The sequence below is a fragment of the Gambusia affinis genome, linkage group LG23 (genome assembly GCF_019740435.1).
Source record: "Gambusia affinis linkage group LG23, SWU_Gaff_1.0, whole genome shotgun sequence".
In the NCBI taxonomy this organism is placed as follows: Eukaryota; Metazoa; Chordata; class Actinopteri; order Cyprinodontiformes; family Poeciliidae; genus Gambusia; species Gambusia affinis.
The window spans coordinates 11,039,660-11,056,505 of NC_057890.1; the positions used below are offsets into that span (position 1 = coordinate 11,039,660).

At 36.1% G+C, this 16,846-nt stretch overlaps 1 protein-coding gene across 1 annotated transcript in view; it reads right to left on the bottom strand.

The window, feature by feature from the left end:
* Window positions 1-16,846, bottom strand: part of plxna4 (plexin A4) — a 268,637-nt gene that overhangs the window by 44,177 nt on the left and 207,614 nt on the right. Inside the window, exons 28-30 of the mRNA XM_044108055.1 lie at window positions 14,533-14,636; window positions 12,189-12,288; window positions 9,727-9,917 (exon numbers count right to left, since the gene is read on the bottom strand). Coding sequence (XP_043963990.1) covers window positions 9,727-9,917; window positions 12,189-12,288; window positions 14,533-14,636 — 395 coding nt within the window. The remainder of the gene's footprint in view (window positions 1-9,726; window positions 9,918-12,188; window positions 12,289-14,532; window positions 14,637-16,846) is intronic.

Genomic DNA, 16,846 nt, shown 5'->3' on the forward strand with positions numbered 1-16,846 from the left:
GTCAGAGTCAAGGCCCGGGCCACATCCGACCAGCGAGAGATTTTCTCTGACCCCTGGGATGATCTTGATTTATTATTAGAACTGCCCGCAGCAAGCCGGCACCGCCTGAAAAAAACGCGATCGCCGCACTTCGTTCGATCCTCACAACGCTGCACTTCTGCTCGATCCTCACAACGCGCAAGCACTTCGTCCGCAGGAAATTTCCGCTGCACTAGACCAAATGCGTCATTTAAAAAAATCTCAATGAACATTCGATCAGTCCGGCCCTCGGCTTGTAGCTAAATTTTTTATTTGGCCCTCCGTCCATTTGACTTTGACACCCCTGTACTATACTATGACGTCAAAAATGTCGAAAAAACGACATACTATACTATGGCGTCAAAAATGTCGAAAAAACGACATACTATACTATGGCGTCAAAAATATCTGAAAAAAAAAATACTATACTATGATGTTGAAAATGTCGAAAAAAACGACATGCTATACTATGACATCGAAAATGTCGAAAAAGCGACATACTATACTATGGCGTCGAAAATGTCGAAAAAACGACATACTATACTATGACGTCGAAAATGTCGAAAAAAACGACATACTATACTATGGCGTCGAAAATGTCGAAAAAAACGACATACAATACTATGACGTCGGAAATGTCTAAAATACGACATACTATACTATGAAGTCTAAAACGTCTAAAAAAACGACATACTATACTATGGCGTCGAAAATGTCTAAAAAACGACATACTACACTATGGCGTCGAAAATGCTGAAAAAAACGACATACTATACTATGACGTCAAAAATGTCGAAAAAAACGGCATACTATACTATGGCGTCAAAAATGGCCAAAAAACGACATACTATACTATGGCGTCAAATGTTGAAAAAACGACATACTATACTATGACGTCGAAAATGTCGAAAAAAACGACACTATACTATGGCGTCGAAAATGTCGAAAAAACGACATACTATACTATGGCGTCAAAAATGGCCAAAAAACGACATACTATACTATGGCGTCAAAAATATCTGAAAAAAAACATACTATACTATGATGTTGAAAATGTCGAAAAAAACGACATACTATACTATGGCGTCGAAAATGTCGAAAAAACGACATACTATACTATTTTGTCGAAAATTTCCAAAAAAACGACATACTATTCTATGGCGTGGAAAATGTCGAAAAAACGACATACTATACTATGACGTCGAAAATGTCGAAAAAAACGACATACTATACTATGACGTCGGAAATGTCGAAAAAAACGACATACTATACTATGACGTCGAAAATGTCTAAAAAAACGACATACTATACTATGACGTCAAAAATGTCGAAAAAACGATATACTATACTATGGCGTCAAAAATATCTGAAAAAAAAAATACTATACTATGATGTTGAAAATGTCGAAAAAAACGACATACTATACTATGACATCAAAAATGTAGAAAAAAACGGCATACTATACTATGACGTCAGAAATGTCGAAAAAACGACACTATACTATGGCGTCGAAAATGTTGAAAAAAAACAACATACTATACTATGACGTCGAAAATGTCGAAAAAAACTACATACTATACTATGGCGTCGAAAACGTATAAAAAACGACATACTATACTATGATGTCGAAAATGTCTAAAAAAACTACATACCATACTATGATGTCGAAAATGTCTAAAAAATGACATTCTATACTATGACGTCGAAAATGTCGAAAAAAACGACATACTATACTATGACGTCGAAAATGTCAAAAAAAACGACATACTATACTAGGACGTCGAAAATGTCGAAAAAAACGACATACTATACTATGACGTCGAAAATGTCGAAAAAAACGACATGCTATACTATGACATCGAAAATGTCGAAAAAGCGACATACTATACTATGGCGTCGAAAATGTCGAAAAAACGACATACTATACTATGACGTCGAAAATGTCGAAAAAAACGACATACTATACTATGGCGTCGAAAATGTCAATAAAAAACGACTTACTATACTATAGCGTGGAAAATGTCGAAAAAAAAGACATACTATACTATGACGTCGAAAATGTCGAAAAAAACCACATACAATACTATGACGTCGGAAATGTCGAAAAAAATGACATGCTATACTATGACATCGAAAATGTGGAAAAAGGGACATACTATATACTATTATGTCGAAAATGTCTAAAAAATGACAATCTATACTATGGCGTCGAAAACGTATAAAAAACGACATACTATACTATGGCGTCGAAAACATCTAAAAAACGACATACTATACTATTTTTTCGAAAATCTCGAAAAAAACGACATACTATACTATGACGTCGAAAATGTCGAAAAAAACGACATACTATACTATGGCGTCGAAAATGTCAATAAAAAACGACATACTATACTATGGCATCGAAAATGATGAAAAAAACGACATACTATACTATGACGTCGAAAATGTCAATAAAAACAACATACTATACTATGACGTCGAAAATGTCGAAAAAAACGACATACTATACTATGACATCGAAAATGTCGAAAAAACGACATACTATACTATGGCGTCGAAAATGTCGAAAAAACGACATACTATACTATGACGTCGAAAATGTCGAAAAAAACGACATACTATACTATGGCGTCGAAAATGTCAATAAAAAACGACTTACTATACTATAGCGTGGAAAATGTCGAAAAAAAAGACATACTATACTATGACGTCGAAAATGTCGAAAAAACGACATACTATACTATGGCGTCGAAAATGTCGAAAAAAACGACATGCTATACTATGACATCGAAAATGTGGAAAAAGGGACATACTATATACTATTATGTCGAAAATGTCTAAAAAATGACAATCTATACTATGGCGTCGAAAACGTATAAAAAACGACATACTATACTATGGCGTCGAAAACATCTAAAAAACGACATACTATACTATTTTTTCGAAAATCTCGAAAAAAACGACATACTATACTATGACGTCGAAAATGTCGAAAAAAACGACATACTATACTATGGCGTCGAAAATGTCAATAAAAAACGACATACTATACTATGACATCAAAAATGTAGAAAAAAACGGCATACTATACTATGACGTCAGAAATGTCGAAAAAAATGACATGCTATACTATGACATCGAAAATGTCGAAAAAGCGACATACTATATACTATGGCGTCGAAAATGTCGAAAAAACGACACTATACTATGGCGTCGAAAATGTCGAAAAAAAAAACGACATACTATACTATGACGTCAAAAATGTCAATAAAAACAACATACTATACCATGACGTCGAAAATGTATAAAAAACGACATACTATACTATGATGTCGAAAATGTCTAAAAAAACTACATACCATACTATGATGTCGAAAATGTCTAAAAAATGACATTCTATACTATGGCGTCGAAAACGTATAAAAAACGACATACTATACTATGGCGTCGAAAATGTCGAAAAAAACGACATACTATACTATGACGTCAAAAATGTCGAAAAAAACGACATACTATACTATGGCGTCGAAAATGTCGAAAAAACGACATACTATACTATTTTGTCGAAAATGTCTAAAAAACGACATACTATACTATTTTGTCGAAAATGTCTAAAAAATTACATACTATACTATGGCGTCGAAAATGTCGAAAAAAACGACATACTATACCATGATGTCGAAAATGTCTAAAAAACGACATACTATACTATGAAGTCTAAAACGTCTAAAAAAACGACATACTATACTATGGCGTCGAAAATGTCTAAAAAACGACATACTACACTATGGCGTCGAAAATGCTGAAAAAAACGACATACTATACTATGACGTCAAAAATGTCGAAAAAAACGGCATACTATACTATGACGTCAGAAATGTCGAAAAAAATTACATACTATACTATGGCGTCAAATGTTGAAAAAACGACATACTATACTATGACGTCGAAAATGTCGAAAAAACGACACTATACTATGGCGTCGAAAATGTCGAAAAAACGACATACTATACTATGGCGTCAAAAATGTCGAAAAAACGACATACCATGCTATGGCGTCAAAAATATCTGAAAAAAAACCATACTATACTATGATGTTTAAAATGTCGAAAAAAACGACATACTATACTATGGCGTCGAAAATGTCGAAAAAACGACATACTATACTATTTTGTCGAAAATTTCCAAAAAAACGACATACTATTCTATGGCGTGGAAAATGTCGAAAAAACGACATACTATACTATGACGTCGGAAATGTCGAAAAAAACGACATACTATACTATGACGTCGAAAATGTCAATAAAAACGACATACTATACTATGACGTCGAAAATGTCTAAAAAAACTACATACCATACTATGATGTCGAAAATGTCTAAAAAATGACATTCTATACTATGGCGTCGAAAACGTATAAAAAACGACATACTATACTATGGCGTCGAAAACGTCTAAAAAACGACATACTTTACTATGGCGTCGAAAATGTCGAAAAAAACGACATACTATACCATGATGTCGAAAATGTCTAAAAAACGACATACTATACTATGAAGTCTAAAACGTCTAAAAAAACGACATACTATACTATGGCGTCGAAAATGTCTAAAAAACGACATACTACACTATGGCGTCGAAAATGTCAAAAAACAACATACTATACTATGAAGTCTAAAACGTCTAAAAAAACGACATACTATACTATGGCGTCGAAAATGTCTAAAAAATGACATACTATACTATGGCGTCGAAAATGTCGAAAAAAAAAACATACTATACTATCATGTCGAAAATGTCTAAAAAACGACATACTATACTATGAAGTCTAAAACGTCTAAAAAAACGACATACTATACTATGACGTCGAAAATGTCAAAAAAAAAAACGACATACAATACTATGACGTTGAAAATGTCTAAAAAACAACATACTATACTATGGCGTCGAAAATGTCCTAAAAAACAACATATACTATGGCGTCAAATGTCGAAAAAAACGACATACTACTATGACGTCGAAAATGTCGAAAAAAACAACATACTACTATGACGTCGAAAATGTCTAAAAAACGTCATACTATACTATGGCGTCGAAAATGTCGAAAAAACAACATACTATACTATGACGTCGAAAATGTCTAAAAAACGACATACTATACTATGGCGTCCAAAATGTAAAAAAAAACCGACATACTATACTGTGATGTCGAAAATGTCGAAAAAGACAACATACTACTATGACGTCGAAAATGTCTAAAAAACGACATACTATACTATGACGTCAAATATGTCAAAAAAATGATATACTATACTATGATGTCACAAATGTCGAAAAAATGGCAGTGTACTATGACGCCAATAATGTCCAAAAAATCACATACTATACAGTGATGTCAAAAATGTCCCAAATTTGACATGCTATACTTTGGCAAAAACAACGTGTAAAAATGACACATACAATACTATGACGCAAAAAACAAAAAATTGACACATGCTACACTGTCACACGAAAAATGCGCAAAAACAACATGCTAAAACATGAGAATGCCAAAAAAATGCTATATTATGACAAAAAAAAAACATGCAAAAATGACACATGCTATTCTATGACGCAAGAAACGCTCAAACACAACACATGCTATACTATGACCAAAAAAACGCGCAAAAATGACATGCTGTATTTTGATGCAAACAACATGCAAAAATAATACATGCTATACTATGACGCGAAAAACGCAAACAATTTACGTGCTATACTATGGTGCAAAAAACGCGGAAAAATTACACGCTATACTATGACCAAAAAATTTTGCAAAAATTATACTTGCTATACTATAATGCGAAAAACACAAAAAACCGACATGCTATACGCTATACTATGACCCAAATGCTTCATTTTTGCCCATTTTTGTGAAAGGAAAAAATGCTATAGGCTAGCATTTTTAGGCTATACTATGACCAAGAAAACGTGCAAAAATGACATGCTGTGACGCAAAAAACGTGTCATATATAGTATACGATACTATTTATGACTATATAGTATAGTATACTCATACTATACTATAACAGTATAGTACAACTGTTTTGGACAGTCAATCAAGCTATTTTTTACTTTCCACAGTAGGTTAAAATAATATTTTTATTATCTTTTATTTTAACAAACATAAAACCAAATGAATTTACACAGCAAGGCCCAAAATATTCATATCCCAAGCAATCTTAATTTTACCTAGAAGTTTAAGATTTTTGCTCATTTTGTACTTCATGCTGTACTATGTCTTTATCCCAAAGCTGATTGTTTGTTCTGTGCTTAAGGATCACAAAGCAAGTAAAAAACCTCCAGTTATTATGGACTCAAATGTTCTTTCAAAGAATCCCACCAAAGAGGGTCACAAATGCAATTTACTATCATTGAAAAAATGCCAGAAAAAGCAGTTTCTTAAAAAAGGGACACATGGTAATGGAGTCTATGTATATAGGTTAAAAAACAATAGTTGCAGCTCATCCAAGAGTCACTGTTTAAAAAATAAAATAAAAGGAAAGACTGATCAGGGATATGGACACAAAATGCACAACATAAAAGAACAAGAGAAGGGAATAGGTAAAGGTAAGACAGACAAGAAAAAACAAAAAAAAAAGGAAGGCAGGAGACAGAGGAAAGGGCAGGAGACTCCAAGGAAGAAATACTAAAAGGTAATATACACAGGACGAAAGAGGAAGAGAATGAAGGAAGGAATTAAGGACAGCAGGAAAGAAAATATGAAAGCACACAAAGAAGAGACACAGGAAGGACACCTTTTGTAGTCAGACTTAATTTGTAGTATTAAGTCTGATTACAAATATTTTACATGCCTAATTTTCTTTTTCCATTTCTTTTGGGAGCTGGAAAATACTTCAATTAAATTCCAGTGTTTTCCAAGCTGCTTTGGGAGCTTCTTGTGGGCATACAAGTGCTCAACCTGTGACATTGCCAGTCATCTTCTATCTCAAAAGCTGCTCTGGTATCAACACTGTCGTCATCACAGGGTTCTCCTGCTCCCTGGTGGAGCTGATTTCTGCCAAGACACCACCACCTCCCACAACCATCCACCCTGTTATTAGACTGCACTCTAAACACAACGTGTCATCTGGATGTTTTGATGTCGTTCAACAATGAAATGCAAGGAAAGCAAACAATCAGAACGCTGGAAGGGAAGAAGAGCCCCACACTCACCTGTGTAAAAGTGAGAAAACGCACCCTTTCCTTGTGCCACTAAATAAAACACCTGCTGTACCCCTACTCACCCCACCCACTCCAAAGCCTCACCGGTGAAGCTAATACGAGAGGCATGAGCCATGTTGCCAGGGAGAGGTATTTACTGGCAAGGCAAGAGGCAAACGCAGTCAATTACACCGCCTGTCTGCCTAATCATTTCTCACCAAGAAAGATGGCCAGCCAACATAGACTGGTTATTTCACAAAAACAATCCATTTTTAAAGACGATGCTCTGTCAACAGCCAGAAGCTCCCTTTCTCTGCACCTCAGAGTGGGATAACAGCAGGGAAACAAAGCGACTCGCTGAGGCTGTGAGCCGACATGACTGCATGTGTGAAGGTGTGTGGAGGGCTGTACAGTATGTGTCATGATGACAGCTGCTGCAGCTCCCTGGCTTCCTTTTAGTCTCCAATCACTTGTTTGTTTATTAGTTTCTCTCTCATATGCTGGTTATTATGTTCTCTGTTACAGTCACTATTACACAGCTCCTACCCAGTTAATTGAATATCTGATTCTGCCAACACATCTGCACGGCAGCTATCCCCAAAGAACATGTTACCTACATTTAAACATATTCTCTTTTTTACTTGAGGTTTTTTTTTTTTCTTACCTTGACATTTCCTCGTCAAAGTGAAGTCTGTCCTCACAAAGGGCTGTCACTTGCTGTGTTGGCCTGACATCATTGATTTCAATAAGTTTAGCCTATTATCATGAGCTCCAGTTAAGGTGAGAGGTTTAAATTTGACACCTGGTGTCTGTGCTTGAAACTCTCAAAGTAAGAAAGGAAGTAGCTCTTGAGAAGTCCTGTTGTAATGACTGAATCTCTCTCGCACAAGCTTTTTAGACATTTTGACGTAGAATAATACTAAACCGTGACAGAGTGACAAGACATAAATAATTTGTAAGCACAGCAGGAAAATATTGTACTTTTTTTGTAAAGTGCATTGAGATGACAGGTTGTGAATTGGCGCTATAAAAATACACGGAATTGACATACATTGCGGTTGGCTAAAGTTGCAAACCACTTCAAAGCTTTTTATATCATTCTACAATGAACAATTTGAGACCCATCAAACTTTTTCTTCTTTTCTGGCGTTTGCTGTTTCAAACAACTAAATCAATCAAGCTATCTTTTACTTTCCACAGTAGGTTAAAATAATATTTTTACTATCTTTTATTTTAACAAACATAAAACAAAATGAATTTACACAGCAAGGTCAAAAATATTCATACCCCAGGCAATCTTAATTTTACCTACAAGTTTGTTTTATAGAATCTGTGAAAGAAGCTTAATATTAGGGTGATGGCAACAAGGCTTTTCAACCTCAAGGATTAAGAACCCACTGCCATCAGAAAACTAGTAGAAACATTCTCTATGGGAAATATTTAATTGGTGTTATGTGAATAACTTTTTTTTATGGATTAACGAGATGTGCATAAAAATGGGCAGTTTTTAATCAAATGTAATTAAAATGTTTGTTTTTTTTCAAAATGGACTTTTCTGATAAATTACTTTGTTTTGAGAGATGTATTATCTAAAAATAGCAAATAAACTCATTTTGAATTGATCTAGCTCGTAGCAAACAGGTTTGATGTGGTGGGCTTATCAGCACAAATCATGTCAGAGCTTATATTTTTCCTCATGCCTTTCATGCTCCTGCTTAGGACTTATAAAGAACTGAGTTGGGTTCTGCCTGTAAACTTTTAAAAAGGCTTCAACTGGATAGGGAAAAAAAACCCCAATGTGAAATTGTTCTGATTGAAGCAATTTCAGCCTGAACATTTCCAGAGCGTAGTCACCCTTTCTTTTACTGCCTTAGTATGTCTGGCTCCATCTTTCTAATAATGTTAGTCAAATGAAAAGGAAAAAAAAAACGGAGAAGGGTGAGGTGCTTTAAGAGCAGATTGTGATTTACATTCAGCTCTAGGATTAAAGTCACACTTCCCTCTAAACCAAATTATCTATTGGGTTCTTTCCCGTCTTAGAGGCTGTTGTCCCAGGGCACATTTAAAGTGTCTCATTTTTTATCACCAGTTCTGTTTGGCCATATAATTTTTCTAACATTCACAAGCTTTGTAGCTTTTTTTTCTTCTTTAGACTTTTTGATATGGTGCATCTGTGGAAAGGTAATGAAAGAAGCAAATAAACAAAAATATCTATTTTCCCTCTCTCACCTGAGGGGATAGAGAATACATTTGAATAATATTTTCCACTGAGATGATTCATCCCAAGTAATCATGAATATTTAAATAAAGTAAGGGCTTTCTGAGTCGTCATAATACCGCATAAAGGTTATAGTGACCGGTTATACTTTCACTTGCTCAACTGTTTCAAGACATTAAATGATGCCACACTGTGCTAAGATCCCAATAAGAATATGTGTAGATAAATATCAACAGGAATACAAATAAAGGGGATTTCTTCTTTCTTCAGCAGGTTTCTCTTACCTTTGTAGCCAGAAGTCGTGTCAGGTAGATCTCAGAGACCATCTTGCTGCCACGGTCGCCTTCTTTCTGGTCTCCGTGTTCGTGGTTCTTAACCAGATGCCAGACCTTCACCCCACTCTCCAGGTCAGGAGTGATCATAGGAGTCCGGGAGCGCATGCTGTCTGGACTTCCAGTGTACTTAATCATGTTCTCTGTGAAGAAAAATGTTTACTTCAAGCTGGTGGGAATCACAAGGTCAAAGACCATTGCTGTTTTCTTTCTATTTATTCAAATTTCTATGAATATACAGTAGGAGTAAGTCTATTTACTCATCCAGATTGTTAAAATTCTAACCAAAGACTTCAATGATTTTTTGTTTTTGGGTGGGGGGAGTACATGAGGGAGTTATTTGATAGATGGACATCATGTGTAAATATAATAAAGAACATAATTGTGAAATGACTTGGAGAAAAAATAAGAATTTATCTGAAATAAATTTTTTGGACTATTTTGTGCTGTTCTATCCCATAACCCTTGTAATGGAACAATCCAAAAGTATTAGAGTTGGTAAAAGAAATACATGGAATAAATGCTGAAAAAATATCTCAATGGAGGCATGAACAGGAAAAAAAAAAGATGGATGAACGTTAACCAGGAATGACTGGTTAAAAACCATTACAAGAATGAAAAAGAAAAATTATAATAGCTGGAAAATAGACTAAAATAAGCAATGCCATTACAGAGCAGGGTTTTGGCTCAAGGCTTTCATTTCTGTGAGCTTGTCTTTGAAACTTTCAGAAAGTCTGCATGGTTAATTTTTCACAGCATCTCCTTCAGTTGACAAGACATTATATCGGCAGCTGACAGAAAATCGAACAGGTGTCAGACGAGATGAAATATGTATGGCCCACCCAGCGGTCGGAGTGGCGATGACATTTCCAAACACATGGCTCAATGAATGTTTACACAGTGTGAAAAAAAATTGATCAGTGGGTGCGGTCTGTGGGGAGAAGTGTTAAAAAAAAAAAGAAAAAAAAGGTGATTTTCACAGTGCCAGAAATCAATCTGTCCAGAGAAGAAAGAGCAAGCAGAGTATGAAGGAGAGAGTTAAAAAAAAGATGGATATAGGGGGAGTATGTTTGGTATCGATTACTGAACTGAATGAATGATCAATTGAAAAATGTCTCTTAAGGGACACTTCATTGACCGTCAGCTAATTGCTGTTTTTTTTTTGTGGGGACAACTAACTTCACTCTGCTGCATCAATCTGTTAGTGCCTTAGGGCAACACAGGTCAAAACTGTGACCTTTAGGATTTAAGTGTGGTTTCTAGACAATGTTGTGCCAAAGCAGAAAAGGCCATTATGTAAAGAGCAGAAAAGAAGTCATAGTGTTTGTATATATGTTGAAACTTGTACCAAACGGTTCCTCCTCTGCACTCTCTGCCTCGTCTCCATGTTTGTTATTTGCCAATTGTGCTCAGGAGGAGTTCAAAGTCACTCCTCAAGTACCACACCAGTCATGCATTACATTTACATTTCGAGTCAGTCCCATTAAAATAGTAGAAGGAAATATTACCAGCTTCCTTCCTCTCTCATGTGTTGGACCACTCATGTCCTATCTGGTGTCATTAGGTAGTAGGGAGGTGAGGTTAGACCGTATGGAAATGAGGCAATGCTAATATTGTGGCGTTGCATTTGAAGTGCCTGAAGTGTTTGTGACCAGTAAAGCTAGCCCTTTGATCAGCATCTAACTCGATGGTTCGGGAGGCTCAAGGAGACGTGGAGCAGACTGGCAGGCGGAGGATACATTGGCACATGGAAGGATGAGAGGACACTCTTCTATGTCTCAAGAGGCCTGAACAAGTGAAAGGAAAGGTCTATTTGGTCTCTTCATATTTTAGAAATCCTTTCAACTACTCTAATATGTGGCTCGTCTTTCTTGCTCTGACAAGCACACATTTACCCCTGAAGGATACGTGTATATATGATGCACTGAATAAGTATTCCTTCTTCTTAAACCTTTGCACGTTTTGTGAAGTTACAGACACAGTTTATTTAGTTGAGGCTTTTTATAATGAATCACCACGAACTTGCGTAATTGTGATGAAGACAGAAAATGATGCATGGCTTTCCATATTTCTTATTAATAAAACTAACATTTCCAACTGTTGCTACAAATTTTTCTTTGGATTTAGTTCTGGACATTGAATTGGACATAAAGATGTTTTGATTCAAACCGTCACATTAGGTCTGTGATGCATCTTTAGAAGGTCGACTTTTTTACGCTTTCGTTTGTTTTGCAGCTGCTAACTGGTTGTCTTCACAAACTGCTCTACATTTGTCTCCATGTAGCAGGTTCCTCATCTCTCCACATATTTCTCCCAAATTCTTTTAAAGCTGTGTATCTCCCCGCATTTCACAATGACGCAGTGCATTATGATACAAATATTATGTGGTTAGATATGCAGCAAGGAATTCTCACCATATTTACTTGCAGACGTTCTGGACACTGTGGAGTTATTTACTGAGTTGTAAGCTGTGACTTGCTTGGGAACCAGGGCCATCACAGCATTATCAGGTACCTGGAAAACAGACGTACACATCATGAGATGACTCCTCAAACACAGAGCTGTTTGTTTTGAGGTTTTCATTTTTAGCAGACTTCTAACACAAGCAGCCAGAAGTATACATCATTGTGTTGCTGTAATTTTCTGTATTCCCTTTCATCTCTTCTGGTTTCGTGTGAGTAAACACAGAATGTGTTATTACCCTTATGCGCGCCGCTCAGCCCACACATCCCTACGATGAATGACAGGGGGGAGTGAGGGTTTAACAGAGCATTGCGGAGGCCTGTGTGAGAGGGGACGTCCCACAGTCTCCATTCAATAATACATTTTCTCCAAGGTGGTGTGTTCGTGGAAATGTAAAGAAACAAGGAGTGTAAATGAATAAAAAAGTCAATCATCTGCCTCTCCAATAACCAGTCAGCCAAACTGGATTCAATTAATACAGCTGGGATGGGGACTTTTTCAGCCACACACACACAAAGAATGCCTCTTTTTTGCATAATCAGGCTACGCTTTGGGGTTAATTGAAGTGATCTTTATCAGTGTGTGGGTGGATTGGACAAGCAGGAGTTAGTCTGCATATATACATATATAACAGAGCATGCACATGCATGTGCGAGCGAGGGCTTTATTAAGATTGTGTCATTATTTCACCTCATATCTCAATCTGCTTCTTATGCATAATATGTTTATATCATTTGTAAGCAGGAGGCCCACAGGGCAGATTCTGATTTTCCTTTGTGAGGAGCCCAACAACCCTCCAAGAAACTCAAGTACTCACCCTCATCACTGCTCTTATGTATTGAATCGATATACAGTGAGCAGGGGGACATAATGAAATGTGAAAGAGAGGAGTGGCATTTGAGGAAATAACATTTGGGGAGTAAAGACAGAAAACAGAGCACCATTTCCCGAAAGAAAGAAGACAGTAATGTGTTGTAATGGACAGATTTCTTCTGCCAGTGGTTACATGTGGTTTCACAAATCAAACTCTTTCCTTAACAACTGAAGGTTGTATGAGGTCAGAAGATTATTTTGCAAATTCCCAATTAAAGGTGATTAACAAAGAATCGCATAGCAATAGTGATTCTGATCAGTAACTGTGTACTGTCTGCTTCCTGCTTTGAACTCTACAAAAATGCAATTGAATTGACATGAACATTTAATGTTTGATACTATTTTTCTCTTTGCTTTGCCTCCTTATAATTTTCTGAGTGCCTCTGAGTGTTTTTCAGTTTTTTATGTCCGTCAAGGAGAAGTTGCCCTTTTTCTCAGCCTGAAAAAAAAGAAGAATTAACTTCTGTCTTCATTATCTTATCTCCGATTCAAATCAGCTCTCTAATCCATTCCACCCACGCTTCGTACTCCCAGACTGTTGACACTTGCTGCTGCTGACATTTAATTTAGGCACCACGCAATTTGCACTTTGGAGGAGACAGTCACTACTTGCCTAGCTGCTTGAATTATTAGCACCATATTGGCGAGGCAGGTCCATTTTTCTGTGTTTTTGCTACATGGACACTTAATTTTCATATGAGAAAGTGTACCAGGTAAAATGCTTTGAAAGAGTTCAATATCAGCTGCCTTGTTATTCAGTAAATTAAGTACAAGTTGGTAATAAATTCATTTGAAAGTCATATGATAGTATTTTTGATTGTAATATGCTTGACACCTTTGTTATCTCTCTAGTCTGCATTAATGTGGTTAAGTTGTTCAAAGTTAATCGATCATAGAGGCTCTGGGGACTTTTCAAACTCATCCCCCTCTTTTTAATATAGAGTAAAAATTAATCCAGAAAATCCTTTCAGTAGGCTCACGAGAAAATCAAACTGTTTATAGATTTTAGACTTTATTTACTGCTATCTGGAATGCTGATTCTTACAGCACAGTAGTAGCAGACATAAAAATCTTTGATCTATAGATTTGTTTTTCTGTACCTCTTTCCTTCTCAATTATTAGTAAATAAACAGTATTAGTTTTATTTATTTTTTTATGTCTGATTACACCAATTATCAGGACTTGCTGATTTTTTTGTAATATTTCAAATTTAACTTAATCATTTAAGGTGCATTCTGAATAAATAATCATGAGAAATACAAAACAAACATTGTTTATAAGCTCAACAGGGGTTTCTTTTAAGAAGAAAAAAAACAAATCAGGTTTTATCTTCAAAGAAAATTATAATCTTCAAACAAACTCATCTTTACAACTCATTTAGTCAGTATTTTTGTTGAATGCTTTAGTGTATGGACAGCATACCTGATAGTGGAACAGCATGTTGAGTCTCTTCCAGTCACCTTCAATCTTTGTGGTTATGTCCTCATCTTGTAGGATCATGCGCTGTCCTCTACCCTGGCGCCACTCTGCAAATGAACAGGAAATAAAAAATACTAACCCCATTTTCCAAATACCCTCACTTCGCTGATGGTTAAGACTTCTTTTTGTCTCCTGGGAGGATTTGGTTTTAATCTCCCCTCTCTCCATCTGTCAAGATATCACCAAATCTTACCATGTTGTTTGATAAACTGGGCCGCCTTTGGGACGAGGAGGAGGGAATTTTGGCGCTTGCACCAATGCCTGACTTTTGCTTTTGGGAATAGCTAGTACTTTTCAACCACAACAACTAAAAATGAAATCCTGAAGGAGATGTTCACAGTGGCAATCAATATTTGGAGGTAGAGTGCTAAAAGGGAATGATGTTGTATCTCTTGGTTAAAAAGTTTTGTTTTTACCAGTTTGTACCACAGGTAGGTTTGTAGACTATATTTTTTAATAAATATTTTATTATCGTCTCAAAAGCAACATTGGGATTTGCTTGAAATACGGTCCAGAGGGGCTTTACAATGTCTTCTGCGTCAAAAACAACACACTGAAAACAAGACAAAGGCTGAGCTGAAGTTTGTTTGGTGGAAGACTAACATGGGGAGAAGGTCAGACTGGGGGGAACCAGGTCAAAGCAAATAACTTTGAATGTTTTGGAAAGAATCTTTAGCCTAGCACTGCTTTAGTAATGCTAAGGTTTTTCTTTTGAATTTTTATTTAGTTAATATGAATGATTTTGAAGGCCAATGAAACCTTTATCACCTAAAATGTGCCAATCATCTAGCTCCCACATGTCCACAATGCAACATTTCAGTTAAGGTGACCATTTCATTTCATAAAACAGTAGAAGGTGATGTACACAACCTCCCCATCTGTACTGCATCAGTGCAAAACCAAGGGCAGCTTTGATCGAATACTCCAGCAACATTATTTGAGAGGGAAAAGGACAGCCATATTGAAAACAAGAAGCTGACTCTTCTCTTCTTTTTTTAGGCATCAAGAGTTTTCTGAATATATAATTCTGTCTGTGCTTCTTGCTGAGTTTCCTCACTTGTGTCGGCCATTGTCATCTGCTATTCTGATCACAAACAGAAAAACAAAGCAGCAATCACAGTGCTGCCTGATGAGGCCTGTCTTTGGAGGATCCACCAGAATTGTGTTCGCATCTAAAAAATCTGCAGGAAATAAAGATTCTCCTGTTGTTTTTGTCTGTGCAGTACATCTTTCTATAAAGATGCAAATGAGCTCTGGTCTCTAGTCAAGGCTCAGTAAACAAATGAAGAGGCTCAGAGCGAAAGGAATGGCAGGAAAGATTTAATAATGATGATAAACACAGGGTAAAACCAGTGCAAACTGAGATCCCCCTTGTTCCCAAATCTGGTGGTTTCTAATCAGTCTAATCAGAAGGAGTCGGTGTATGTTTGTGTGAGCAAACAAAGCCAAGGAAATGAAGAGTTGGGAGGTCTTACTTTGCTTTACATAAATCCATAACATATTTGCAAGAAGATGCATAAATACAGTATCTTGCAAAAGTATTAATTCTCCTTGAACTTCAGTGTATCTTATTGGGATATTATCTGATAGATCAATGCAATTTGGTTTATAGTCGTTAAGCAGAAAGAGAAGCCTAAAGCCATATATATATGTGGAGTAGGTCATTTTAATATGTGGCTTTGCACTTAACCAGTCCTTAAAGCCTTGTGTTTTCAGTGTTTTTTAAAAACCAGCTTCTGTTTTAACACAGAAAATATTCAATTTGGTCTTAGTTCCTAGATCACCCACCACCACGTCTGCTGTGTCCCCTAAAAGGCTTATGGTGAAACTGAAACAAGACTTGTCATGACTTTCTTCCAATAATGTCTTCCTTTTTGCCCCTCTCATACCCAGACAAGATTTACACGAGAAAGCCTTGTCTAATTCACAGATGGTAGGTTTGGCTGTAGTCTCAATTTGGTCATAGAGCGAACAGTGCTCTGTAAGATATTAAAGTTTAAAATATTGGTTGTATTACCCAAACCTGCCTTAAAACTGTCCACATCCCTGATGTTTTTGGTGAGTTACTTGGTCTCTATGTTGCTGAATATTCTCTTATTATTCTTTACCAAACCTGTAGAGCCTTCATAGAACAGATGTTGGACTATTTTTTAGGATTATTGGTGTAACAAAGATTCGATACACATTAATACCACACATTTGCACTTTTTTACAAACATATTCCAAATGTACATAAAATGGTACATCACAGAAAAGC